This window comes from Chiloscyllium punctatum, chromosome 3 (genome assembly GCF_047496795.1).
Source record: "Chiloscyllium punctatum isolate Juve2018m chromosome 3, sChiPun1.3, whole genome shotgun sequence".
NCBI classification, from domain to species: domain Eukaryota; kingdom Metazoa; phylum Chordata; class Chondrichthyes; order Orectolobiformes; family Hemiscylliidae; genus Chiloscyllium; species Chiloscyllium punctatum.
Window position 1 is genome coordinate 80,976,823 of NC_092741.1, and position 27,950 is coordinate 81,004,772.

A 27,950-nucleotide genomic window follows, 5' to 3' on the forward strand; every position below is an offset into this window, starting at 1 on the left:
AAAAGGGAAATTACTGCGCATACTGAAAATCTGAAATGAACACAGAGGAAGCTAGAGAACCTCAGCAAATCCAGCAGCATCTGTGAAAATAGAAACAGAGGATGTTTTGAGGCTGGTATGAGTCTTCTTCAGAACAGTATTTAGTTAAGTGTCATGTTTGGTTAGATAATGCTCCAAAGGTATCCTGGGAGATTTTACTGCACTGATGGAATTTGTGGATTTTATAACAAAAATACAAATCTAATGAAATAAATGACCATAACAGGCAAGTTATCTAATAGTTATCTATTAGCTTGCTGAAATCAGTAGGTTTTTGTAGCACTTCCCTAATGATATGTAGCCCACCAGCAAAATTAAGATTTATAATTCACTGACAAGTAACATTTGTTCAAACAGGATGTAGTCTTTTAATTCTCTTTCCTGTGGAATTCTTACATTATAAATTATTACATACGTTTATTTAGTTGGCACACAAAAATGGGGATGGTCAGAATACCAAAGGGAACATTTGAATATTGTCTTAGTGATTTTTCTACAAACATTCAACACATTATTTTTGCAGCATTCACACCATAAAAACAATTTACTTTTATATTCAAACACAAGTCACTCACCCAAATCAGAGTTATAATAAATGTAGAAGACTTTTTTTGTCTTTTTGAGAATATGACTCACTTGATGTTGGGATTCTACTTTAAAAGTTAGATGATTGAATTTGTAATTCCCTAGAGGGATCAAAAGGAAACCTTTACTACAATATTTTTCAGATCACCTATGAGCTTTCAACTTTAAAAAAATCCCAGAAATCAAAGAACTAGGGAAAATAAACTAAGAATTACTTCTTTCACTTTCACATCCAATAGTATAGTTTATTATATATAAACAAAAAAGTTAATTGAAGCAATGTGTAGACTGTGTGGGAACTCTTATTAACAGTGAAAGGAACCACCTAAAAAATTGTTGCTCACTCTAATCAGACCAACATCTGATTGAACTCTATCCAATTTATTAACAATTTGCAGCAATTTTTAGGCAGTTTAAGAGTAAGCTGGCCAGAGAATTTTGCACTGCCAGTTGGGTATTGAACAAAGTTAAACTTGACAGTTCTAATGTATGTTACCTACAAATTGACAGCAAACCTGACTAGACCAAGGAAAAAAAGGCTTTAGAGGTTAAAAGATTCATTATGCTGCAGTAAAGATAGAAACAGTTTAAACACTGCACTTCACTCTGCTGGGCTTGAGTGGATGACATTCAGCACTGAAACAGAATATCACCAACAGAAAAGTGCACAATTTTTCAGCACCAGACACATTGAACACTGACAGGAGCAGGTGTTACATAAACATTGTTATTTTAATATCACTGGAGACCTGACAGAAAATTGAATCTATGGCTTTACAAACTGTTATGTAGGAGAATGTGACTGGAAGTTGGAACAAATCTTAGTTAAATAAAGACCAGGAGGAGATGGCAAAGTAAAGCTTTTGAAACCATTACAAATATCACCAACCCAAATACTAACAGTGAATGAAGGAGGAAATGTTTGCCTTGAGAACAATAGGTGAAATTTATAGCATATAGTTCAGTTTATTGATGTACGGTGTATGCTATGGAACAAGTCAGTTTGCAGCCACAATTCCCTCTTCTTGACTTTCTCCCACATCTCCAAGATTGTCCCTTGGTAAGTTATGAGGCTCTTTCTTCTCAAAAAGACTGAAAATGAACATTCTACCAATTTCTTTGTTTCATGAGTTATTAAAATCATTGTAACGGTCTTCAAAAGGCTACTAAGGCACTGAGCAAGTGAAGGCCTACTTACAAATGCAGCAGGTCTCAGTTTAAGATGAAATGAGCTGGAGAATAGAGTCGTGTTTAATGCTGAAATAAAACTAAAAATTCATTGCAAAGTAAATTTTCTGGATAAGAAATGCAGTTGGATACAAGATTCGTGCAATAGCAGTAAATCTTGGTGACACTGAAATTAGGAAGTCCAAAGTTTAAGGCTCTAAAATTCCTGGATGGGAGGATGCAGATCAATTAGAGTTTGAAAAAAATGTATCAGGACCGAGGTTGACTGGATGCCAATCTGGAAAGCACAGCAGCATCAATTTCAGGATCTGTTAATAAAAGCACTGGGAGGTTGTAAGGAAAGATTGATTTATTTGGTAATACTACGGAAAGTCACACCACCTTCATAATACTCATCAGTGAGATGTATCAATTTGCACACAGTGAGATCTTCCCTGGGAGGTTTTTGTTTCCTGGATGGTGTTTCAGGCATGATGCTGAGGAACGTTAGCAGTCAGATCGAGAAGAGAGAGATAGAGTTTACATTCTAGCCAGTTGCTCAAATAGCAATGACATCTTAACTTCCAAATGGCAGCAATCATTCGGAGGAGCTATTGAATACTTTAGGCAGGTTAGCTAATTCACTGTGTAATCTTCTATAAAGGGAGATTACCAACACCTCTTTTGTAACAGATCAACTTGCACAGTTGACAGTATTCCCAGACAGTATTAAGGCTGCCAGAAGTTTGATCATTCTTAGCATTTACTGTTGAAATTTGGCATCTGGTCAAATACAGATCTTCAATCCATTCATAAAGCTGCACATTAACATAAAAAATAAACGATTGTCTGAATATATTCCATTTGAAATTTAAAAAGTTGTCGTGCTGTCCATAAACTGTTTGATGTCACTTTTGACGCAACACTCAAAAATAATGGCAACAGCTTCTGACACGGTTTCCAGTTATTTATGCTCTGCAGGTAATAGTCTAGTTGTGTAAAGCGTTTACTTCTGTTCACATACCCAGTCATCCCAGTCTTCAGGATCGAGCTGCAAAAGAAAACAAGCATACATTACAGCAGCGATCTTGCAACCTTCAATCAAGGTAGAAAAGCATTACAGAACAAAACCAATACCTCTCCTGAGGCTTCAGCTCGAGATAAAGTCAACTGGATTTCCTCTTCAGTCATGTCCAGATCAAGGTCTTCATCCCAGTTTTCAAAATAATCAGTGTTTCCTATAACAAAAAAAACCCTGTGAAACCAGAGTTCATAAAACACTAAATAATTGAAAAGAGTTTCCCAATATGTATGAATTTATTGATTCTTCCTGTTAAAAGTCATTGTCACCACCGTTATAAATGGAAGACTGCTTCAGTTTAGATGCTTTAACCCTGAGGTAGCCAAGTCAGTTTCAGATTTCAAAGTTCTATTCTTCAGCAACAAAAGATTGGGCCACTTTCAGAATTTCCTAATTTAAAACTTTCTCCTTTGGTTGCACTGTTAGTGGAACAGAAATGCATTGCAATTCAATTAATAAATACAGACTTTAAAAAGCCATACTGGAGTTAACGGTAATCATCATTAATCTACTACTTTGCAAAAACTTGTTTGGTTCATTAACGCCCTTCGGAAAACCAAAGTCTGCTTATATCATTACTTCAGGCCCACAGTAATGTAATTGATGCTCAACAGCCCTCCAAAATGGCTCAACAGGCCACTCAATTGCATCAAAACTCTACAGAAAAGTTGAAAAGGATTGAAAACGAACAGAGTAGTCAACATAAACCCAAGCACCAATCAATCCTGCAAGTTCTTTCACTTTTTATATCAAAAGACATGTTACAATGGGAGTGGTTTTAAGAGTAGTCAAGCAATAGGCTGATAGTCATATTCACTGAACCATGTTTTACAATCAATGTCCCAGGACTGTATGTCAGGAGTGAATGGTTCTGAGAGTCCTCAATATTGAGGTTATACACCAAGAAATTTTAGGGTTTTAGTTAAACATGAGTAAAGAAACCTGCAGTTATCACCTACTGTCATGTCTTAAGCTCATGAAGCTGTGCTTCTCCATGTTGAATACTACTTAAGAGTAGCATTGAAGGTACGAAGGTCACAAAATGAACCCTCCATCCAATGTATGATGTCCCATACCAAAATGTGACTAGGTTGCACCGATACTGACTGAATTAACTGAGAACTGAAGGACATATAGAATCATAGAATCCGTACAGTGTGGAAACAGGCCATTTGGCCCCATATGACCCTCCAAGTTCACATGACCCTCCAAAGAGTAACCCACCCAGACCCATTCGCCTACCCTATCACTCTACATTTACCCTGACCAACACATCTAACTTACAGATCCCTGTAAAATACATGGCCAATCCATCTAACCTGCACATCTGGATTGTGGGAGGAAACCGGAGCACCTGAAGGAAACCCAAGCAGAATGTGCAAACTCTGCACAGACGGTCGTTTGAGTCTAGAATTGAACCTGGGCCCCTGGCACTGTGAGGCAGCAGTGCTAATCACTGAGCCACCATGGCACCCATATCGGTTGGACTAACCTATGGGAGACAGAATGAAACAAATGACATCACCTATCTACCCACTGCAGGTGTATCTGTTCTTGAGAAGATCAGCAAGAGTGACCACTGGAAGTCATTGGTAACCCAAAGCATTTTGTTTGGTAGTGTTGCAGAGCAGGTAGACCGAGGAGTTCAGTTACATAATTCTTTGAAATTTGCATCACAGGTAAACGTTATGGTTAAGATGCCATTGGACCGTATATAAAGAAAAATCATTTGTGGAACTTGGCCAACATTTATTCTCAAGTTGCCGATGAGCTTCCTTCTTGAACCGCATGGACAATTTGATCGAAGGGTCTGTCTCCATGCTGTATGACTAGACTATATGTTATAAGGCACAATAACTGTATTGGCTGGGATAGATTTTGAACAGATCTATCAAATCAAAACTTGGCATTCATTAAAGTTGTGGGCCATCAGGACCAGCAGAACTGTAATTAATCATAATTTAGAACTTCATAGTCTCTCAAACTACCATTGCTATTAAGCTAAGGTACCGGTGTTGATTCAATGAAGTGTGAGAAGTGGGCCAGGAGCAGCAAATGAGGTGCCAAGCTGGTGAAGTTGATGACAGGACTACACAAGTAAGCAACATGTAATGTTCAGCTGATCCCAAAACTAACAGACCAAATCAAAAGCTCTACAGTTTTGCCACAACTGGCATGAAATGCCCTGCCAGAGGAAGTGGAGGAGGCTGGTACAACTGCACCATTTAAAAGGTATCAGGATAGGTATATGAATAGGAAGGGTTGAGGGGGATATGGGCCAAGTGCTGTCAAATGGGACTAGATTAGGTTAGGATATCTGGTCGGCATGGACAAGTTGGACCAAAGGGTCTATCTCCGTGCTGTACATCTCTATGACTTAACAGGAAAAGGAGTTTCCAGAGGGTCACCAGCCTCAAAGATGAGAGTTCCTAGCACATCAATGCAAGAGATAAGGTTGAAGTGTTTGCAATAATCTTCAAGCAGAAGTGTTAATTGAATAATCCATCTCTGCTTTCTCACGAAGTCCCCACCACAATTGCTCATATTCAGCCGACTTAATTCATTCCACATTATGTTAAATAATGGTTGAAGACATTAGGTAAAGTATGGGTTCTGAAAAACTCTGGCAATAGTACTGAAGACTTGCCGTCTCGAATTAGCCACATTCGCAGCTAAACTGTCCAAGTGTCGTTAATACACTGACAATCTGCAAAAATGAAATGAAACAGAAGATGCTGCAGAAACTCAGCAGACCTGACACCACCTGATCGGAGAGAAAACAGTTACTATTTTTAAGTATGTTACTGGTCTCCAGAAAGATAGCTCGGGTGTGCTCTGCTCATAAACAGCCAACATGCCAATTAGATTAGATTAGATTACTTTACAGTGTGGAAACAGGCCCTTCGGCCCAACAAGTCCACACCAACCCGCTGAAGCGCAACCCACCCATAATCCTACATTTACCCCTTACCTAACACTACAGACAATTTGGCATGGCCAATTCATCTGACCTGCACATCTCTGGACTGTGGGAGGAAACCGGAGCACCCGGAGGAAACCCACGCAGACACGGGGAGAATGTGCAAACTCCACACAGTCTGAGGCGGGAATTGAACCCAGGTCTCTGGCACTGTGAGGCAGCAGTGCTAACCACTGTGCCACCGTGCCGCCCCAATTATCACCCATCAGCCTACTCTCAATCATTACTTTACTAATGTAAAATGCTGTTGTTAGCACTATTAAGTGGCACTTACTCAGCAGTAATCTGCTCATTGACACTCAGTTGGTGTTCTACCAGGGTCACTCCTAGCCTCAATATAGCAGTGGTTTAAATACGGACATAAGAGTGGAATTCGAGTGTTAACGTAGAGCAACTTCCCTTCACAAAAAAAGGCAGCATGTGGTAAAGTATAGCATTAGCAAACAGCCATGAGCCGGTCTCTTTCTAACCGATTTCTCTGCAGCTCCTGGTGCTCTTCCCAGCTGCTGAAATTTCTGTTCCTCTGGCCAGAGCAGAAATGGAAGAAAGATGCTCATTTTGAAAGTGTATTATTAGCATTCCTAGATATTATAGAAGTCAATGCAAGCTTTTTTCTTTTCTAAAAAAAAGAGAATCACTTTCAAATGATGTACAAAATATCTCCTAAATTTTACAGCATTTTGAGCAACAGATATGTATCCCCAGAAAAGGTCAATTACCAAATCTTTGACAAAGTAACGGTGCCAGAACTGATTTACCTGAAAATCACAGGCTTAATTACATTGCCAACCTTTCTTTCTGCCAATAGTTTAGTTTTATCAGTTTCAGGAAAGAGTCTTGTTCACCTAAATGTAGTCCCAACAACAACAAGACAGACTTCAGCACTATACTGACATTTTGCTTTGCAATATTTGCTCCTCTATTGACACACTTTTGGGAACAACTGAGACTAAAACTGATGGAAACAATTCTAATAGTCTCATCATAAATGCCAGGCATTTATATTTCCAAAACATGTTCAGCTTCACATCTGCCTTTCTAGTGACAGCAGTCAAGGCATTACCAGCAAAATATCTCATTGAACAAATGACAAACCTCTCCACTGCCATTGTAAGTTAAAATTAATTAAATTGACCTAGTCATTCAAACTATTTGACCACATCAACATTTATACTTCTAGATATTGACTTGCTTCCTAAAAAAAAACCTACAATTAAATTCAAACAATGAAATTAAAAATAAAATTTGAAAATTTAAGGTACAATACAGTTACCAATATCAGACAGGCTTGATTTCTATAACATTAGATTTGATCATACTGTCACTGTGATCATTTCAAAAATGGTACTGTCTACAAATCAAAGTGAATAACTGTCTTATCTAAGACCACAAGAAATAGAAACAGGAGTAAGCCATTCACCCCAGAGTCTGTTACATCATTCAATAGGATCATGGCTGATCCAACATTCCTCACATCCACTTCCCTGTCCTTTCTTTGTAATCCTGCACATCTTTACTGATAAAGAATCTACCTCAGCCTTAAATTTACACAAGGACTGTGCCCCACAGCTCTGTCGCCAGGAGTTCCAAAGACTTTCAACCACCTGGGAGAAGAATTTTCTCCTCATCTCAGTCTTAAATTGGCACCTCTTAATTCTGAGACGAGGCCCTCTGGTCCTCGACTGTCCCGGGGGGGGGGGGGGGGGAAATATCTTCTCAACATTTGCTTTGTCAAACCCCTTTAAAAGTTCTATTTTGTTTCGAAGAGATCACCTCTCATTCGTTTAGATTCCAATGAGTAGAATTCCAACCGGTTTAGCCTTTGCTCTTAAGTCATTCCCCTCATATCAGGGATCATCTGTTTCAAATACGCAAGAAAAGTTTTAGATTGTCTGTCCAACTCAAAATATCTTAATTAGTGAAAAACAATGAGCCCTGAATAACGAGAGCAATGGCAAAACAGCCAGGGAAAAAGTGGCAAGAATCGAAAAATTATTTGCTTGACACAGGGGAAAAAAAAGTCTGATTTTGTGCAAGAGTGGACGGAAACTAATTGGCACCAGTTCCTGATATGAAAGTCAGGGTGGTTATCTGGTGGGTGTAGTTTGACATCCACCTTGGCTAGCATCTCCCGACATTTCAGGGCACGCTACATTAACAGCAACCATTTGTAATTTCCATTCACCAAGGTTGGCTTCAGCCCAACAGCAGCCTCACCAATTTGTCGTGACACACCTCAGACTGAATATTCAGAGTTCTTTACTTTAAAGATTGCACTCTAAGCTCAACAAAGGTTATAATGCTGTAGTGCTGGCAGCTTTACACAGGACAGGCAATCTCTCATGAATCAGAACAGTATGTATCTCAGGGCTCTTAGCATTCTCACTGTGCATTTACTTGGACACACACATCTCTGCCTTGCTTTGCTTTTTTGAGCATTACCATCTCATTCAGATCCTACAAACTCACAGAACTTCTATTCTTCTGTGTCTTTTAGTGCAGCCATAAAGCTGCATATCTGCTGCCACCAGTGATCAGTCAAGGGAATAGACATGTTGCTGTATGACACTACATTACATCAATGTAACAGCTGTAGAATGTGCCAGCAGATTATGCAGCAAACACAATGTGCTTCAACCAAATTGCCATGTTTCAAAGTCAAGGGGACTCTCAGCAGTCAGGGGTCACAACATACTCAAAGGCATCATCCAGGAGCATCAGTCAGCTGACCACTCACTGCATTCAGGTTCAGGGAGTCTGAATTATTATAGCCTGGAGAGTGGGCTACATCAAGCCCGACAGAGCCAGTGCTATCATCCTGGAAATTAGTATGTTAGCTAGGGAGCTGAACAGAAAAAAGGCAAGAATCTGGTCAGTCATCAGGCAGAGCTGTCATTCCAAGTCAGACAGGAGGAGGTTGGAACCATAATGTATCTGACCTTGCTGACTGAAAATCAAAGGAGTAAATCAGAGACTGGTGGAGTGGTGGGGGATTGGGGAACTCAATTTTGAGAACTGGAGGGAGCATGGTGGGATGCAGAGGAGAGAATAATTGTGCAGGGGGCAACTTGAAATATAAAGATAGGAGATGATAGAACATTGGAGTACACAAGTGGTTGTGGGGGGGGGGGGGAAAGAGGGGGGAGGGAGGAGGGGAGTGGATTGTGGGGACATGGTGTTGGGAGGAGATTGACCAACAAAGCTCGGTATAACTAAGTGGATAAGCCTGGGCCTTAGGGGTAATTTGGGAAGATGAAGACTTACCCAGGTTGATAGGGTTATTAAATTTGTATACAGTGTGTTAACTTTTATTGGTAGAGGGACTGAGTTTCAGAACCATGAGATCTTGATGCAGCTGTACAAAAAACTCTGGTGCAGCCAGATTTGGAGTACTGTGTACAGTTCTGGTCACTGCATTATAGGAAGGATGTGGAAGATTTGGAAAATGTTCAGAGGAAATTTACTAGGATGTTGCCTGGTATGGAGGGAAGGTAGTGCAAGGAAAGGCTGAGGAACTTGAGGCCGTCTTCATTAGAGAGAACAAGATTGAGAGATGACTTAATTGAGACACAAAGATAATCAGAGGGTTAATAGGTTAGACAATGAGAGTCTTTACCCTCAGATGGCGATGGCTAGCATGAGGAGATATAGCTTTAAATTGAGGGGTAACAGATATAAGACAGATGTCAACAGTAGTAGACTCACCACTTTAAGGACATTTAAATGGTCATTGGATAGACATATGGAGAAGAATGGAATAGTGTAGGTTTGATGGGCTTCAGATTGGTTCTACAGATCGACACAACATCAAGGGCTGAAAGGCCTGTACTGCGCTGTAATGTTCTATGTTCTAAAAATGGGTAACCTAGGAACATGGGGAGCATCAAAACTAATGGGGTTGACAGTGAGGGCATGGCAGATAGTAACATGAAAGTTTGGTTGGGTGAGAGTGGGGGAGGCACAGAATAACTCACCTAGATCTACAGGTTGAGGCCATTATTCAGTCTGTGTAGCATTGACAATGTTGTCTTTCATCCTCATCCAAATTGCAAACATGCAATAGAAATGAAAACTGGCGAGCACCACATCTGAAGTGGATGAGTATCATTTTGTTTTATCAGAGAGACTGGGTTCTACTGGTTAGAAATGTAAAACTCTTCAAGGGGTAATTGCGTTAATCAGACACTTAAGCAGTACAGGTTAAATAAATCTGAAATAATAGATTCTGTCTCTGAACTACATTAAATATAAATTTTGACCTCATAAAATCTTGACCATGTCATTAATCATTTCAAGTTAATCATAGTGAGCAGACGTAATCACTGGTGACTCTGAAAGTGTTACTTATGGTCCACAATTCATAAAGACAATCCAAGATCTCACAAGCATCTCAACAGCATGGAACTGCCTTTCTCTAAACCTTTTGAGAAGATTTGTATCTCAGATTGATGATAAATATGTAAGTTAGCTTGTTGAGCTTGAAGGTTTGTTTTCAGAAGTTTGGTCACCATACGAGGTAATATCATCAGCAGAGTCTCCAGTGAAGCGCTGGTATTATGTCCTGCCTCTCTATTTATAGGTCTTGGTTTCTTGAACTGGAAGTGACATCATCCACCTTATTTTTTTCAAGGGAAAAGTAAATAGGATCTAAATCAATGTGTTTATTGATGGAGTTCTGGTTAGAATGCCATGCCTCTAAGAATTCTTGTGCATGTCTTTGTTTCGCCTGCCCTTGGAGGTGTGTGTTGTCCCAGTCAAAGTGGTGTCCTTCTTTGTCTGTACGTATAGAAACTAGTGATAGTGGGTCGTGTCTTTTGGTGGCCAGTTGGCATTCATGTATCCTGGTGGCAAGTTTCCTGCTAGTTTGTCTTTTGTTGTGTTTTTTTAAAAAACAGTTCTTGTATGGTATCTTGTAAATGACGTTAGTTTTGCTGGTAGTATCTAATGGATCCTTTAGGTCCATTTGTCGTTGTTTAAGTGTGTTGGTAGGTTTGTGGGCTACCATGACGCCAAGGGGTCTGAGTAGTGTGGAAGTCATTTCTGATATGTCTTTGATGTAAGACAATGTGGCTATAGTTTTTGGTTGTGCTGTGTCTGCTTGTTTGGGTTTGTTTCTGAGGAATTGGCGGATGGTGTTTATTGGGTACCCGTTTTTCATGAGAACATTGTATAGATATTTTTCTTCAGCATTTTGTAGTTCTTAGATGCTGCACTGTGATGTACCTCATTGAAATGATGTCTTGATGCAGCTCCATTTATGCATAGATGTGAGCTGGATCAAGACTCATTGATTCATTGACTGCAAAACTGGAATTTGTTGTTGCTCAAAAGGCCAATAGCCCCTGTCCAATCCCAAACAGAAATGTAGCTATTTTGTTTGGATGCTGCTCATGCCTGCAGAATACAAAAGGACGGAATCATTGGCAAAAAAATGTAGAAACTTGGGGATTTTGAAAACACATTTGTAGTTGCGATGGAAATACAGCACTGCACTTCACAATAAAGCTTATGGCTGCTGGGATATGGGAGATGTCAATAACATCACGAGCTGACTCAATCTCCTCCTGCTCAGGCAAGGATTCTCTCCTTGTCAGGGTTCAGCAGGTGAATGTCAGGGTCCCACCTATCAGCTGTCTTGACCATCTCTGCCCTATTGCTGGCTGCTTCTCCTGGAGTGAGTCAAGAACAGAGATTGAACCACATGAAAAGTGGCTGGTTGTAGTGTTGGTGTAGATGGAGGAGAATGCAGCAGGCAACGGTAGAAATGGTAGACCATGAGCTTTGGTGGGAGATGGGTGCATTGGCAGAGTGTGAGGTAGCATGGAGAAGATGGTAGCACTTACTCTTTTGAATGCAGCAGGGTCCTCACATGTGTAACCTTCTTGTGGCACAGCTGTACTTTCCTTTGGACCGGGGTGGCAACCTCAGAACAGATTGGCAGGCTTTGGACTCCTCAAAGAAGGCAGCCAATCTGTCCGCGATCCCATCCACCAGGACCCCCAGGTCCCCGTCAGCCAAGTATGGCACAAACTGGTGCTCCACCTGCCATTTATGGGGTTATGCTTCACATACTGCAACTATGAAGGGCTATTCATAACTTGTAGAAATTGATTACTGCACTGGTGTGAAGCCCAGAACATCCCAACAACAGTAAGCCCTTTCATACAGAGCAGACCTCGATGGGCTGAATGGCCTGCTTCTGCTCCTATGCACACTGGCACTGAATTTCATACATTACATGACTCATTTGTAGGATAAGCAGAACGTCTTCTTACCTCGAGGCTGCATCTCATTAGTCGTAAATACGACCAAAGTTGCTACAGCACAGTATTGCGCTGATGAGGGCAAGACAAAATTTTTTTGACAGAAATGGGTTTTTTTTTTCAGAAGTACTCAAGCTTGCTATTACTAAAGGACTATTGCATTTGACTTTTTCTTAAAACATTATATGTTTACATACCTTTACTGACATCTACTCTTATGTCTTATGGTCCTAGGTTTGATGATCAGCAGCTACTTCAATGAACTTCCATCAACATGAATGGAAATGTTTGCTGATGATAAAGACCACTCAGTACCATTTGCAAACGTTCAGGTAATAAGATTATCCGACCCACAGATATTGAAAGATCTGGATTTTCACTAATATGTAGCATGAATGTTACTTGCTGCTCAAATGCCAGTTAGTGACCAGTACCAGCAAGACTGAGTCGAAACACCTGCTCGTGACCATTAACTGAATCATTTAACTGTATCATTTAACTGGATCATTAAAAACCCTCCATCAAGAGGTTATTGAAAGATTACAGTGATCTTGATCAATTGGATCAATGAGCAGCGGCGGATGGAGTTGAAATTGGATAAATGTAAAGTATTTCATTTTGGTAATACAAACAAGGATAGCACATATATAATTAATGGTAGGGCCCTGGGCAGTGCTGTAGAACAGAGAGAACTAGGGTACAGGTACATAATTCTTTCAAATTTGCATCACAGGTAGACAGAGCAGTCAAGAAAGCATTTAGCATGCTTGCCTTCATTGTTCAGACCTTTGAGAATAGGAGTAGGGATGTCATGTTGAGAATGTACAGATGGTGGTGAAGCCTCTTCTGCATTAGCATGTGCAGTTCTGATCACCTTGTTCTAGGAAGGATTTTATTAAACTAGAGAGAGTGTTCAGAAAGAAATCAGGATGTTGCCAGGAATGGAAGGTTGAGATATAAAAAGGCTAGGACTTTTCTTTCCCCAGTAAAGTACAGGAGATTGAGGGGTGACCTTATTGAGGGCACAGACAAGCGTGTTTTCAAAACTAAGGGGCATTTTTTTTAAGGTGGGAGGCAAAAGACTTAAAGAGTACATGAGGAACAACTTTTTTTTTTACAGAGTGGCCTGTGCATGGAAACGAATGGCTAGAGAAAGTGGGTGATGCAGGTATTGTTACAATGTTTAAAAGACATTTGGTAAGCTCATGAATAAGAAGGGTATGGAGGGATATGGGCCAAGCGCAGACAAGTGGCACCAGTTTAGTTGGCAACATGGTCAGTGTGGACTGAAGTGTCTGTTTCCATGCTGTTCACCACTGATCAGAAACTGAACTGGACCACTTCTATAAATAGTATAGATGCAAGGACAAGTCAGAGGTTGGGAATTCTGTGCACCTTCTGATTCTCCAAACCCCTTTCTACCATCTAGAAGGCCCAAGTACTCTGTTGTTGATTGGATGAGATCCAAAAAATCTCAAAAGTACACAATAGCCTGTTTAATTGGCAATCTACAGTGATAGAGTCAGAGATGTACAGCATGGAAACAGACCCTTCAGTCCAACTCGTCCATACCGACCAGATATCCCAACCCAATCTAGTCCCACCTGCCAGCACCTGGCCCATATCCCTCCAAACCCTTCCTATTCATATATCCATCCAGATGCCTTTTAAATGTTGCAACTGGCATTTCCACTGGCAGCTCATTCCATACATGCACCACCCTCTGTGAAAAAATTGCCCCTTAGCTCCCTTTTATATCTTTTCCCTCTCACCCTAAACCCATGCCTTCTAGTTCTGGACTCCCCCCACCCCAGAGAAAAGACTTTTGTCTATTTATCGTATCAAGCCCCTAATGATTTTATAAACCTCTATGAGGTCACCCCTCAGCCTCTGACGCTCCAGGGAAAATAGCCCCAGCATATTCAGCCTCTCCCTATAGCTCAAATCCTCCAATCTTGGCAACATCCTTGTAAAATCTTTTCTGAACCCTTTCAAGTTTCATAACATTCTTAAATAGGAAGGAGACCAGAATTGGATGCAATATTCCAAAAGTGGCCTAACAAACGTCGTGTACAGCCGCAATCTTGAGTATTGTCTTCATCTATCACTAGCAGTACTGCATTTCATCCACATGATTCTTGGAGCAACTCACCAGCATTTTTTGATAGGACCTTGCAAACCTGTAACATTTATCACCTAGAAGAAAAGGCAACATTTGCATGGAAACACCATCTATAAATTCCTTTCCAAATCACAAACCATCTCAACTCGGAATTATATCACTGCACCTTCACAGCTGCTTGGTTAAACTTGTGGAACTCCTTATTACCATTGAGGTTGTACCTACAAAACGGCTGTTCAAGAAGCTCTCTCTCCAACACATTCTCATGGTGGTTAAGGTCAAGCATTAATTGCTGGCCTCACCAGTAATGCCTAAATCCTGTGAATTAAATAACCGAGTTTCAGTAAAAGCAATAGTTTAGTGTGACAACTCAATCCAGCAGAGGGCACAGTTCATTTACACGTATCATTAATGCACATATCATGCACATTCAAAAACTTTAAAAAAGTGAGTTATGCTATGACATGCAAAGTGTGATATAAACAGGAAATCTGAGCAAAGTGCGAAAGGTTTAATTTATAGGGATTCCACTACTGCTAAACTATGGATGATTCATTTAAATGATTGACTAAATGCTCAAAAACAAGAATTTTTTTTTTTTAAAAACTCTACCAATTATTCAACTAACTAATCCAGTAAATACGTTGACTAATTCAAAGTTCAATTTCCAATTAGTACTAAATTTGAAGATTTCAGCAAGTTTGCCAGTACGATCATTGGTCTGTGTGTCAAATTAGAGACAGGAAATTCAACCTGATATCCCTGTTCTAATGGTGTTCAGGAACTACAAGTAGGCCTATGAGAAGCATGTTGAGTACATGCTTAATCTTCTATGAAGCTCAACAGGCAAACAGCATGCTGCCACACTGACAAAGTGCAAGACTAAAGAATGGTAATTTATGCTCGGTATCACTGGTGCCCATCAAATTACACTAAAGCATGGAGCAAATACCTTCAGCACAGGAGGGATAAGATTGGCAAAGAAAGACTAAGAAAATTGAAATAAAACAATCCAAACAACACTTAACACATAACTTGAAACAAAACACTCACCTTTGATACCCAAAAAAGCAGATTCTTCAACATTTGAATTTAAATTGATGGATTTATTTTTAGCAATTACAGATTGTAAATTGAGACGATCGTGATTTCTCTCGAGAGTGGACATCAGGGACTCTTCAAAACCTGGAGAATCCTCACCCCCGGTACTTATGCCTTCATCTCCAAATAGTTTATCACACAAATCTTCTTTTAAAACCATTTTATTTTCAAGCTTCTTCTCTATTTCCAAACCTGATTCCAACATTTGGATAGTTTCTCCTGCTGGGTGTTTCAATTGGATTCCTTGAGTGCCTCCAATGGAAAGCAAAGCAAGTGGCTGGATTTCATCAGATGCGTTGTCAGAAAGAATTGACGCAGTAACTCTCGAGCCAGTTTCTTCCATTGTGTTTCCTGGTAGTTCATACCTGTCATTAGTTACCATATTTAGGTCTTTCGGTTTAAAAGCAGCAGCAGAAAGGCTTGTATCATTCCACTCATCTAAGGACAAAAGATTAAATAAGAAAATGTAACAATTTTTAATTCCTTGGCTCATTGCAGCATTCTATGAGCACAAGATTTACTTAAATAGTTCTTCATAATGGCGCAAGGAGTTTACACTACATTTCTATACCTTCGTCATCTTCCCATTTAAGGTCCACAGAGTATGTACTTTGTTCTGCTCTTTGTTTTAAAGCTGTTCTCAGAGCTTCTTCCTGTGTGAGAGTTAAGAAAAGAGTGTTAAGGTGCATTGGTTTTTAATTTTAAAATAATAATCCTTTTATATCTTGTCCACTCTTCCTTGTTACCTGCTGCAATTTGTGTCTCTATGTGTTTTTATTGCATGACAATTGTAGGTTTCCATATTTGTAACTGATTATTTACTTTATATTTGAATTTATGGATGCAAATTCTACTGCAATCCAGCCTTTTGCCATAAATCCGTGCTCCTAGAATACCATCATTATTTATATTTGCTATTGTACTTTATACACTGCAGAAGCTGCTCTAATTCAACTTTCTGCATGCCCTGACCATACTTGCACCTGCAGAAGGCCTGTTTAGGACATAAAGCAGATGATTTGATTTGCTCATTGTAAAAAAAACTGGTCAGATGAACCCCATCAGTAAAGGCTGTTTCTACTTGAAGCACACAGCACGACTTAGAGAATCAGAAAACTATCAACTGTGCAACATTGCATTTAGGACAGGCAATGAGCTCAATTGCAATATAGCTTTATGTCGCCTTGCAACTGTACTGAAGACATGCAAAAGATGATAGGAACCCAAGTTCAAAACTTCTAATACTTCTGCACCTGCTAATAATGTGGATTATGGAACTGCCTAGGGGGTGAACACTCTGATACCATGTCGCTCAAATCATAATCTTACATCTGTGCAAGCGCATTTGATTTTTGCGAGTGCATATGATTTTTACTAAGAAAACAAAAATCAATCTCACTTGTCTGGAAATGGCACAGAATCATTCCAAATGCTGAATTAAACACTTAGTGGAAGCATTGTCCCTGAAGGTCCTCCTCCACTCCCAAAACCCATTTTTCTTTCCTGTAAAACTTGATTTCTGACTTTCTGTCCCTAACCTTTCTTGCCCTTGGGGCAAAGAAAAAAAAAGAGATGAGTTCACAAATGATGATAGTCTTACAATAAACAACTTTCCAAGAGTGATCACTAGAGGTTAAGTTGATTCCAGAGGATGCCACAGATAAGCGTGATGTGCACCTCACCCATTATCCAAAAGAGGGGCATTCACAGTAGTTCATGTTTGCTCCCTTGTCCCATCACTATCCAGAGATGTTAAAAATTAATTTTGCTACCAATACTGCAAATCATTGCTGGTTTTTCCAGGAAACATCAACCCTTTGTAGTGCTGACCTGGTGAAGCTGATGGACTCTATAGAAATAGCGAGACCAGAAGTCTGAATGAGTAATTTCAGAGGGAACCTGTCAAAAAGAATTCGTTAATAAAAGGCAAATCAAAATTTAGCTAGTTAGGAATTCACTATGCAAATAAAATCAAAGCACAAATATAAGTTATATTAATAACAATATATAAAAGTATAAATACATACTGAAGTATATTAATAAATGCTTCATAAAATTGACAGGTTTATTTAAATTAACAAAAGTCAGGCTGCCAGTTTAAACCAAGAAAGAACATTGTAGAAATGTTGAGAGCCAGAAATTCAAGGTTTTAACTTCAGAAGAGCAATATAATTAAATTAAAATGGTTATTTCAAACTAATTTTGAATATATTCTTGCAACATTTTGTAGTATTTATTTTTGGTACACAGCCCATTTTTATGGACTGATGCAAGTCCATTGGTAAGTAGATGCCAATGTAATAAGTTTTCATACAACTGCATTCAATTTAGCCAAGTATTTTAATTTGCTAAAAATCACTGATTAAAAATACCAGTTTTGCATAAAGATCTCTTATGGGTGGATTATTGTCCAAGAGGTCAGATATAGTACATTTCTCATCCTCTAAGGTGAAGCTCAACAACCAGGAGTTATACTGTTCTGTGGAAACAAAAGATTTACATAGAATAATGAAAGTAAGCAAATTAACTATTTCTGAAAACAGGTCATCTGTAAACCTCAAGCATTCAATTTGCTGGAAATAGTCAAAATATGTTTGAACATTTCAAATTATAGATTAGACCAAGACTACTCAAATGTATTTGGTCAATGCACATCACGAGAACACTTTTGCTCATTAAGCACAGGAAGATGCAAATTGGTCTACAGTAGTGTGTCCATTTAAACCTGAATCAATTTAAAATTATCAGCTCAGAAAGTCTTCACCTAAGAGAAGGACAGGTGGTGGCAGACATACAAAATATGACTGGAATTAAGCTAAACAGAAAGGGGGGCTTTTTAAAATTCTGGACAGATACTGTATCCTTGCTAACAATATGGAAGAGATTTCATAATGACAACTAAAATCTCTTAATAAAAATTGTAGGTGATTAAAAGAAATGTATCACCTTGTTAATTAATTTGGAATATTGTTTTTAAAAAAAATCAGACCAGGAAGAGTAGCAGCAGTCTTTACATATGTCTGAGGTGTGGAGATTGGTCTCCCCCATTCAATGATATGAGTAACAACAAAAACCATGACAAATGCTGTGAAACACTGCCAACATTTTTGACTACAATGAATGTGAAACTTTTCTGTTTATTGATTTATTTTAAGGCACCTTTTTCTACACTTTTCTTAGTTTTCTCTCCCCCTCTTTTTTGCTTCAGCACTGTCTCTACTTCACTATATGCTACTTTCTACTCAGCTATGTGGCATCCCAGCAACTTGTTGAAAGTATTTTTTTTCAGTTGATGTTCTTTGCTTAATTTTGTTTGAGGTGGGGTTCTCTGTTTCTGATTAAAAGAGAACAAAAAAGAGAAGTATGGCCTAGGGACAGGCTTTTCGGCCCTCAGCCTGTACTGACCATCGTACCCTAACTAAACTAAAAAGCAAACCTCTGCCCTTGTTCAGCCCATATCCCTCTATTCCCTCCCTATTCACGTAACCATCCAGATGCCTCTTAAATGTTGCCAACAAGCCTGCTTCCACCACCTTTTCTAGCAGTGCACTCCAGGCTCCTACCAGTCTCTGCATGAAAATCTTCCCTTGCACATCTCCCTTAAACTTTCTCACTCTCACCTTGAACCTGTGCCCCCTAGTAATTGAAACTTCAACCTAGAGGAAAAAAAACCCTCGGGAAAAAGCACCTTTTCTACGTCTCCCATAATTTTGCTGACCTCTATCAGGTCTCCTCTCAGCCGTTGTCTTTCCAGTGAAAACAATTCTAGTCTTTTTAACTTTTTCTCATAACCAATACCCTAGAGACACGATAACATCCTGGTGAACCTTCTCTGCATTCTCAAAGCTTCCAAGTCCTTCCAACCAAAACTGCCCACAATACTCCAAACACTGCCTCAAGGGTTTTACATAACTGCAACATGGTTTGCCAACTCTTGGTCTCCATGCCCCAGTCGATGAAGGCAAGCATATCACATGCCTTCTTAATCACCTTGGCTACCTGTGTTGCTACTTTTAGGGAACAGTGGACCTGTATGCCCAGATCTGTCTAAATCCAATTAAATCTGTTTAATTTTCAATTGATTTGATGGTAGCCCTTCAATATGAATTTGGATCTTCCCTTCAATCTTTTATTTCTTACACAGTTGCTAAGTAAACCTGCATACATACAGTACACATTTTCAGGGGTGTTGCATGTTTATCGTAATCATGCAATAGTACAATCAATATTGCCACTTGCAAACATAATTTATATTGTATCTTTTACATATAATTTCACATGCAGTTTCAATCTTCCTGAATGCTGATCAAAAAATAAGTGGCACACTGAAGGCAAAAATGAAAAGATAACACCGCTAAATTTAATATGTCGCAAAGTTGTGTAAGGTAGATGGTTGCTTAATGATTCAAGAAAACATGGCATGTTCATTGTTTCATATTTGTGGGTCATGGTGTTTGACATAAACCACATGATTTCTATCATCCTATCCCCTAAACTTCTAAGTCTTCTGAGAACTTGTCACTGCTGCTTTGTATTTCAAAACTAGCATGACTGAGTTAAAGAACCAAATATGCACAATGTTCATTGTATCTCCTCGAGACCTGTGCAATGACGAGACAAACTCCATCGATCACCTAGCATTAGGAATTTTCTAATATAATGAATGGCAGGAATTTACTGATAAAAGATAAACATTACTTTTTGTTACTCTCCAGTAAAAGAAAAATAGACCGACTCCCCTCATTAAGAAAGGCAACACTGCAGTCCTTGAGCAGGATATTACAACCATCTGCATTACATAAGACCTGCTAAATGCATTTTATAGGTGTGCTGAAGTACAACATGAACTCAGGGCCACTTGAAATATCAGGAGTGAAAAAAATAATGGGACTAGAGAAACTCGATTGAAATTGGCTCATGGATTTTTCGTAAGTATTGCTAGATAAATTATATTACTATGAAATTATTTAATCAGTATATTTCAGTCTGTAGGTAACTCAAAATTTCTAACTTACATACATTGGAAAAGCAACAATTACGTCAGGCAGTGCAAGCTGTGAATTTCAGGCATTTCTTACTCAGACAGGATTACACAATTGTTTTGAGAATTAATTTGCAACACATTTACACACATAAAAGCCTGTGATTGATTATCACATTGTTAGTTGGTGGCACAGGGTAAAGGCATTGAAACAAAATATAAAATTATATTCACACAAATTTAAAAAAAAATTAAGTGGCGCAGGATATAAAATGTATTTTTCTTTCTCTGCACAATACCCCCAATTAATGATTGTACCCATTTTTCCATTACCTTACTTCTGGAACAACACCAGCCACCATTGCATGTCACTGAGAGGGTATTGCATACAAAGCAGCAGTGCTGTAAATTCAGTGCTATTTTTCCTCCAATTCCCACAGCTGGGAATTACACTGATATTATTCTAATTTCTTCATTTTCATGCATAGCTGTTTCACTACTTCAAAACCAATAGTTTTCTACAGTCTAAAATTTGTTTTTGTCACTCGTTATACCTGTATTCCTAGCACACAGAAAAGCTGAAAAACCGAATTGATTAGAATTGTAGCATTAAACCTTACTTCAGCTGGAAGTAAGAAGAGTTTACAGAGGTGAAACAAATAGCTTTCTAACCAAGATGCATGCAACTGATCAGTATAGACACAATTTGTGGTGAGTCATTGTGTAAAATAATTCAGTACACAAGGCCTGATGCAGGAGTTAGAACACGAATACTAAATACTTTGGAAGAAACTTTGTTTGCAATTCCCCAAATGTAGATCACAACATTTGGGTAGCTCATCACCACCTTCCCTGGCCCAACCAGTGACACCTACATTCGATGAATGAATAAAGCACAATAGTTAAATATTACCGTCTGGTTTCGTGCAGTATGTTGCAGGATCAACCTGAAGGTTACAGAGTCGGACCTGCAAAACAAAAAAAAAGTTCTTAAATAATCACTGTACTTCCATTTCACCTTTGTCCATTATCTTTGAACAATGTACGTACCTTCAGACTATCATATGGCTCACTAATTCTCATCTGATAGTCATTTACTGCTCGTATATCAGAAGTGACAGATTCTTCCACTGTAGGTGCAAACGCATCAGAGATCACTCCAAGCAAGTTTGAAAGCCCCTTGCTAAATACCTGACCACCTTCTGTGTGCTCCTCAACCTAGTAAAGATGTACAAAAATAAATCCTATGTAGTCTGCAATTTGTTAAGTACTGTGATGAAATGAGTCTCTGCTTCTACATGAATATGGCACTCCCAATCACATCAACTTACCTTGAGCGATTAAGATCATAATAGCATAGGGATAGCAGTGAACTTGTACATATCGCACTTTAGTATTTGGAATCAGATTATGTTGCATTAGAACTGTAGCATTAAATCTTACTTCTGCTAGAAGTAGTATTAGTTTACAGAGGTGAAACAAATAGTTTTCTAGCCAAGATGCATACAACTGATTAGTATGGACACAACAAATTAACACAATTTGTAATGAGACATTATGTAAAATAATCCAGTACTCAAGGCCTGATGCAGGAGTTAGAAAATGAATACTAAACATTGTAGCTAAAATTAATAAATTTATAGTTATATTGTTCTGGAATATTCGGTCTTCTATTTGAAATCATTATAAGAGCTAGTGATGTTTATATATTTTTAATGTAATTTGTGCTATGTTTTTAGTTTCAGAGATTTTAGTGGCATATTTTCTGGGTGGCTGAAGGAATTAATAATTAACTGCAATTTGTTTCTGCAGCCATGTTTTTTTTAAGGACTAGTTTTCAGAACTAATTGTTCTTTATTTAACTTGGGAAGGTTTACAACCTAGCAAGATAAACAACTGCACCTGAAACTTTCTGTTAGCATCTTCTGAACTTTTTTTCATAAACATAGGAAAAACATTTGAAGTTGAAAGAGAGAACCATTTGTAATTTGATTTCCAGTTTTAGTATGTTCCATAAAACTATTTTTTTTCTGTGTGAAGTTGCTCCTAAGAAAGGGAGAAGATAAGCAGACTTCTTAATACTAGATTACCTTACTGTAAAGGGTTAGTGTCAGCCCCAGACCATAGGTTTTTGATAAAACCCGAAGAGATTATTTGAAACTGAGTACATTTAAGTCAAGTGTGCAATAACTCCAGGAAGAAACCATAAGATTTGAGGCTGGGGGTTGGCATCAAATTAAACCCATTAAGGTGTTAGAGAAAAGGATTTCTGATGGGAGCACTGTACGAGGTGTGCTTTAGAGTATGGATGTTCTTAGGATCTGGAAAGGTATGTTATTGGGCTTATAATTTTATATTATCATTCAAATGATCTTTATAAGTAAAAAATCTGGATAATCTATCTTTTCTTCATTTCTTTTACTTATGAAACATCCATTTTGTTGTTAAAATCTTATATATTACATGCCTTTTTTAAAAAATTCATTTATTATTGTTACATGTACCCAAGTACAAAACAAAGTTTTGTTTTTCAAGCAGTACAGGCAGGTCAAGGACATACAGATCAGAAAGTGCTTAGACAAAGCAAGGCATACAAAGTTACTACTGCACAGAAGGTGCATAAAAGCAAGGTCAACAGTAGACTTGAAAATAGAAAGGTCCATTCAGCAGTCTAAGAACCACCTCATTAAATCAAAAAAAACTGATCCAGAAAGTTAAGCTTGTGCTGTATAACATCTTCTAGAATCAGAACAACATAGACTCACATTAAGTTTCTCTTTGAATGCTAAGGCTGTTGCTGAAATTGTAGTCACAGTATCCTGTTGGATAACCTGAGTAAATTCAGCCAGATCACGGGTCAAAAGCTCCACAGCTTTCGCAGACTGTGAATTAAAAATATAAAGGTAGATAAAGCCTTAATTCTATTGCACACAAATTTGAAATCATTGCAGAGACTATAACTGTTTGAATTTAAACAACACATTGTACATTGACAACATTTTTATGTCACCTATGGATGGGATGACAGTGCCAAAAAGAACAACTTTTCTTTTTATTCTAAAATCAGAGGTAGAATTTTCCTTGGACACCTCCATCTGGGTTTGTGTGTGTCTAACAGTGCAGTCTTGTGATACATACAATCACTATGCTGAAATGATCTCGGTTCCTGACTAATCCTAAATTTGCAAAAGGTGAACATGGCATCAATAAGAGTGATTGGGAAATCATATGAAACCAAGAGGCTACTTCTATTTTAAAAGGAAAAGGACATGAACTTGAAACTTTCTACAAATGTCAAGCTAGCAGCAGAGTGTCACAAATTTCAAATGTGGTGATTAAATCTTGTTGATACAAGAAATTCTATTGTTTCTTCTCCAAAGATATTGCCATGTACCCACATAAATATAAAAAATACACAATGAAAGCGCTCTGTAGGTATGGTTATAACAGAGAAACTTAAAAGACATTACCTGTTCCATCCGGAACAGACATTACTTTATCATAGTAGTAGATGGAGGACGGGAAAAATTTCTGGCTGTAAGAGCTGCTCCTTTTTTTGAGGTATTTTAGGTGCTGGAGGTGATTTCCTCAAATTCCAGGAGCAGCAATTACTGTTTTATCTGCTGTGGCATTGTTTTGGAACTTTGGAAAAAAAAAGTCAAAACAACAGCAGTTTAAAAGGGAGAAGAGCAGACAAAGGAAGCACATGGTGAGGACAGTGCAGGAGAGAGAGAGAGAGAGAGAGAAAACAAAACCTGCACAGTTACCGCCTTTGCTGTTTGAATTTGTGTATCACTGGACATCGGAATGCATCTGGGAAAATTAAAACAGTGAAATTCACAACTAATCTTGGAGGAACTGTTGGGCAAAGTTCACAGCACAGAATCAGATAAGTTAATTGTTGTTTTAAGTCTGTCCAAGAGAAAGGCTGCAGTAGTGAGTATAGTGGATTCTTTCTTGATTATAAGTTTTTGGAGAGAAGTCTCTTGATTAAACTTAAAACATAAGGCATAGTTATTAATTTAACCTGGGGCAGTGTTTGTAGAGGAAGAAGACTGTTATTTTCTGGGTCTGTAGATTGTGAAGAAGCAAAAATGGCCTTTGCAGTGATATGTACTTCTTGTCAGATGTGGGAGTTTAAAGAGAGTTTAAGGGTTACTGCGGATTATATCTGCCATAAACGCTGTTGGATGCAAATCTCATCAGATCCGAGTGGATCGGTTGGAGAGATAGATAGAAGCGATGAGGAATTTGCAACAGCAACAGTATGTGATGGATGGCAGTTATAGCAAGGGTGAGGGGTGGGGGGAAAGAGTCTCAGATACAATCACATAGATGAGTTAACTCCAGGAAGGGTGAGAGAGGTAGGCAGCTAGTGCAGGTGTCTTTTGTGGATATACCAATTTCAAACAGGTATGCTGTTTTGGAAAATGTAAGGGGTGATGGATTCTCAGGGCAACATAGCACGAACAGCCAAGTTTCTGGTATTGAGACTGGCTCTAATGCAACGAGGGGTACATTGGCTTCCAAGAGATCAATTGTGTTAGGGGATTCTGTAGTCAGAGGTACAGACAGACGTTTCTGTGGCCAGCAGAGAAAAAGCAGAATGGTGCCAGGATCAAGAATGTCTCAGAGGGTGCAGAATGTTCTCACGGGGGAAGAGGGGCAAGCAGGAGGTCATTGTCCACATTGGAACCAATGACATTGGAAGGGAAAAGGTTGAGATTCTGAAGGGAGATTACAGAGAGTTAGGCAGAAATTTCAAAAGGAGGTCCTGAAGGGGAGTAATATCTGGATTACTCCCAGTGCTACGAGTTATTGTGCGCAGGAATAGGAGGATAGAGCAGATGAATGCATGGCTGAGGAGCTGGTGTATGTGAGAAGGATTCACATTTTTGGATCATTGGAATCTCTTTTGGGGTAGAAGTGACCTGCACAAGAAGGACGGATTGCACCTAAGTTGGAAGGGGACTAATATACTGGCAGGGAAATTTGCTAGAACTGCTTGGGAGGATTTAAATTAGTAAGGTGGGGACCCAGGGAGATAGTGAGGAAAGAGATCGATCTGAGACTGATACAGTAGAGAACAGAAGTGAGTCAATCAATCAGTCAGGGCAGGCAGGGACAAGGTAGGACTAAGAAATTAAACTGCATTTATTTCAATGCAAGGGGCCTAACAGGGAAGGCAGATGAACTTAGGGCATGGTTAGTATCATGGGACTGGGATATCATAACAATTACAGAAACATGGCTCAGGGATGGACAGGACTGGCAGCTTAATGTTCCAGGATACAAATGCTACAGGAAGGATAGAAAGGGAGGCAAGAGAGGAGGGAGAGGAGCATTTTTGATAAGGGATAGCATTACAGCTGTGCTGAGGAAGGATATTCCCAGAAATACACCCAGGGAAGTTATTTGGGTGGAACTGAGAAATAAGAAAAGGGATGATCACCTTATTGGGATTGTTTTATAGACCCCCCAATAGTCAGAGGGAAATTGAGAAATAAACTTGTAAAGGAGATCTCAGCTATCTGTAAGAATAATAGGGTAGTTATGGTAGGGGATTTTAACTTTCCAAAAATCAACTGGGACTGCCATAGTGTTAAAGCTGTAGATGGAGAGGAATTTCTTAAGTGCGTACAAGACAATTTTCTGATTCAGTATGTGGATGTACCTACTAGAGAAGGTGCAAAACTTGACCTACTCTTGGGAAATAAGTCAGGGCAGGTGACTGAGGTGTCAGTGGGGGAGCACTTTGGGGCCAGCGACCATAATCCTATTCGTTTCAAAATAGTGATGAAAAAGGATAGACCAGATCTAAAAGTTGAAGTTCTAAATTGGAGAAAGGCCAATTTTGACAGTATTAGGCAAGAACTTTCAAAAGCTGATTGGAGGCAGACGTTCGCAGGTAAAAGGGATGGCTGGAAAATGGGAAGCCTTCAGAAATGCAGACAGGGGTGCGGATGGAAATAGATCTCTGGTGGTGGACTCTTTCAATAAAATGAAAATGTTCTTTACAATTTCAAATTTTCACTTCTGTTTGTTAAAGAGTCTGAAAAAATGGGAGGGAACGAAGCCATATAGCAGAAGGCACCACCAGTGTCTGTCATCCAACAAGAGATGAAGGCAAATAAGTACCCTCTATTCCATTTATGGTATTTAGCAATATTAATATAATGCAAGCAATTTGATATGCAATGTCACAACACAAATGCCATAGCAAAAAACAAAAGAATTACTGCCATTACAAACAATACTCACATCCAATCTTATTCCCCAGAATTGTTGAATTCAAGCTAAGTTTTAAGTGCTAGTTGATGCAAGTAGTGGACAGCTATTCTTAGTGAGCTTATAAAGAGACCTTGGTCAGGTGGATTAATGAACAGCAGACAAAGGGGTCTTCTTATCTACTCCTTATCCTACTTCTTACGCCAGATGAAGTTTGCCACAACTGTGAAGTAATTTATTTATGTAAAACAGGGAGACGTGGGGATATACACGTACAAATCTTTAAAAGTGGCTTGACAAGTTGAGGCATCTGTTTAAAAAAAAGGCATATGAAATCCTTAACTTTATAAAGAGAACAATTAAGTGCATTGGGGAAGTGATGATGGACTTTTGTCCAGCTATTGTGAATCAACTATTAAATATGGGATGGTAGGAAAGTAAAGAAAGAGTGCAAAGGAGCTGCTGAGGGCCATACTTTTCCTTCAGTCCTCACCTTCATTTTCAGGTTGGGGGTTTAGCAGGTCAACAACACAAAAGGCAAAAAGTTAAAAGAGCTAACTTCAAAATGTGTGAAAGACAAAACAAAAACAAATAGATTGAGGTGGATGAATAATTTGAGACCACATTCTTTAGTAGAGGCGGGCAATGTCATAGTTGCATCGGCACGCACAAATTATAGTCACAATAAATATAATATACATACTAACGAAATTAATTTGGTAAAAAGAAATCCTAAAAACAAACAAACAATCTAACGAATTACTCCAGTTTTACAGGCAATCTGGTTTATTTTTTTAAAAAATTAGTCGTACCTTAGCTTTCGCCGTTGCGATGTTTTGTTTAATCCAACCTCCCCACCACCTACCAAAAAAAAATCAGGAAATAATTGCAATTTCTTAAAAATGCTGCTGCCTCACGCCGCTCACATTTTCAAACAAACACTTACCTATTCGTCATTCTGCAGTTATGATTATGCCCAACCTTACAACCGTGAGAATTACAGCGTGGATCAAACGGTTGCAGTCAAAAACTTTGCGTCATCTGAGTGGCTACAACACAAAATGGGCATGGCATCATTGCCACCGTGGCAAATAAAAACATTATGGGAAAGGAAATGAACACTGGGCTTTACCTTTTTAAAGAGCCACTAATTAACAAGAGACACTAACCCTGCAGTGTTAAGGTTGATTTATCAATGAGGAGCATGCGACTCAGACAAAATTGTATCAGTATTGTCGAATTAGCAGCTGAAACAAAATCACTCCAGCACTATGCTGAGTGAGTGAGAGAGAGAGAGAGAGAGAGAGAGAAGGTACAGACAAGTGTACAGCCAGCAGACAGCTACCGCGCGTGCCCCGGGCTCAGATAACCGTCAGCGCCTGACAGCAGCTGCAGGGGCTGAC

The 27,950-nt window shown here is 38.9% G+C and overlaps 1 protein-coding gene across 2 annotated transcripts; it reads right to left on the bottom strand.

Moving 5' to 3' along the window:
- Positions 1–383: 383 nt before the first annotated feature.
- On the bottom strand, positions 384–27,904 carry LOC140460980 (BSD domain-containing protein 1-like). Of its 2 annotated transcripts, XM_072555746.1 has the most exons (12): positions 27,717–27,904; positions 27,494–27,596; positions 27,360–27,408; positions 23,085–23,201; positions 21,370–21,537; positions 21,233–21,287; positions 17,711–17,817; positions 17,169–17,237; positions 15,910–15,991; positions 15,291–15,776; positions 2,929–3,029; positions 384–2,842 (listed from the first exon to the last, which is right to left on the bottom strand). In XM_072555746.1, the coding sequence occupies exons 2-12, from the start codon at positions 27,502–27,504 to the stop codon at positions 2,798–2,800; spliced, it is 1,290 nt and encodes a 429-aa protein (XP_072411847.1). In that variant the 5' UTR covers positions 27,505–27,596; positions 27,717–27,904; the 3' UTR covers positions 384–2,797. The 2 variants fall into 2 exon arrangements, with proteins under 2 accessions (XP_072411847.1, XP_072411849.1); XM_072555748.1 differs by lacking the exon at positions 17,169–17,237 and having other exon boundaries at positions 27,494–27,904.
- Between the last annotated feature and the right edge of the window lie 46 nt (positions 27,905–27,950).

Coding starts and splice junctions, on each gene's coding strand:
- LOC140460980 (XM_072555746.1), bottom strand. Junction 17,238..17,710: donor GAGATCTTTATGCAAAACTG/GTATTTTTAATC, acceptor TCTTTTTGACAG/GTTCCCTCTGAAATTACTCA. Junction 15,992..17,168: donor GAGTCCATCAGCTTCACCAG/GTCAGCACTACA, acceptor ACTCTCACACAG/GAAGAAGCTCTGAGAACAGC.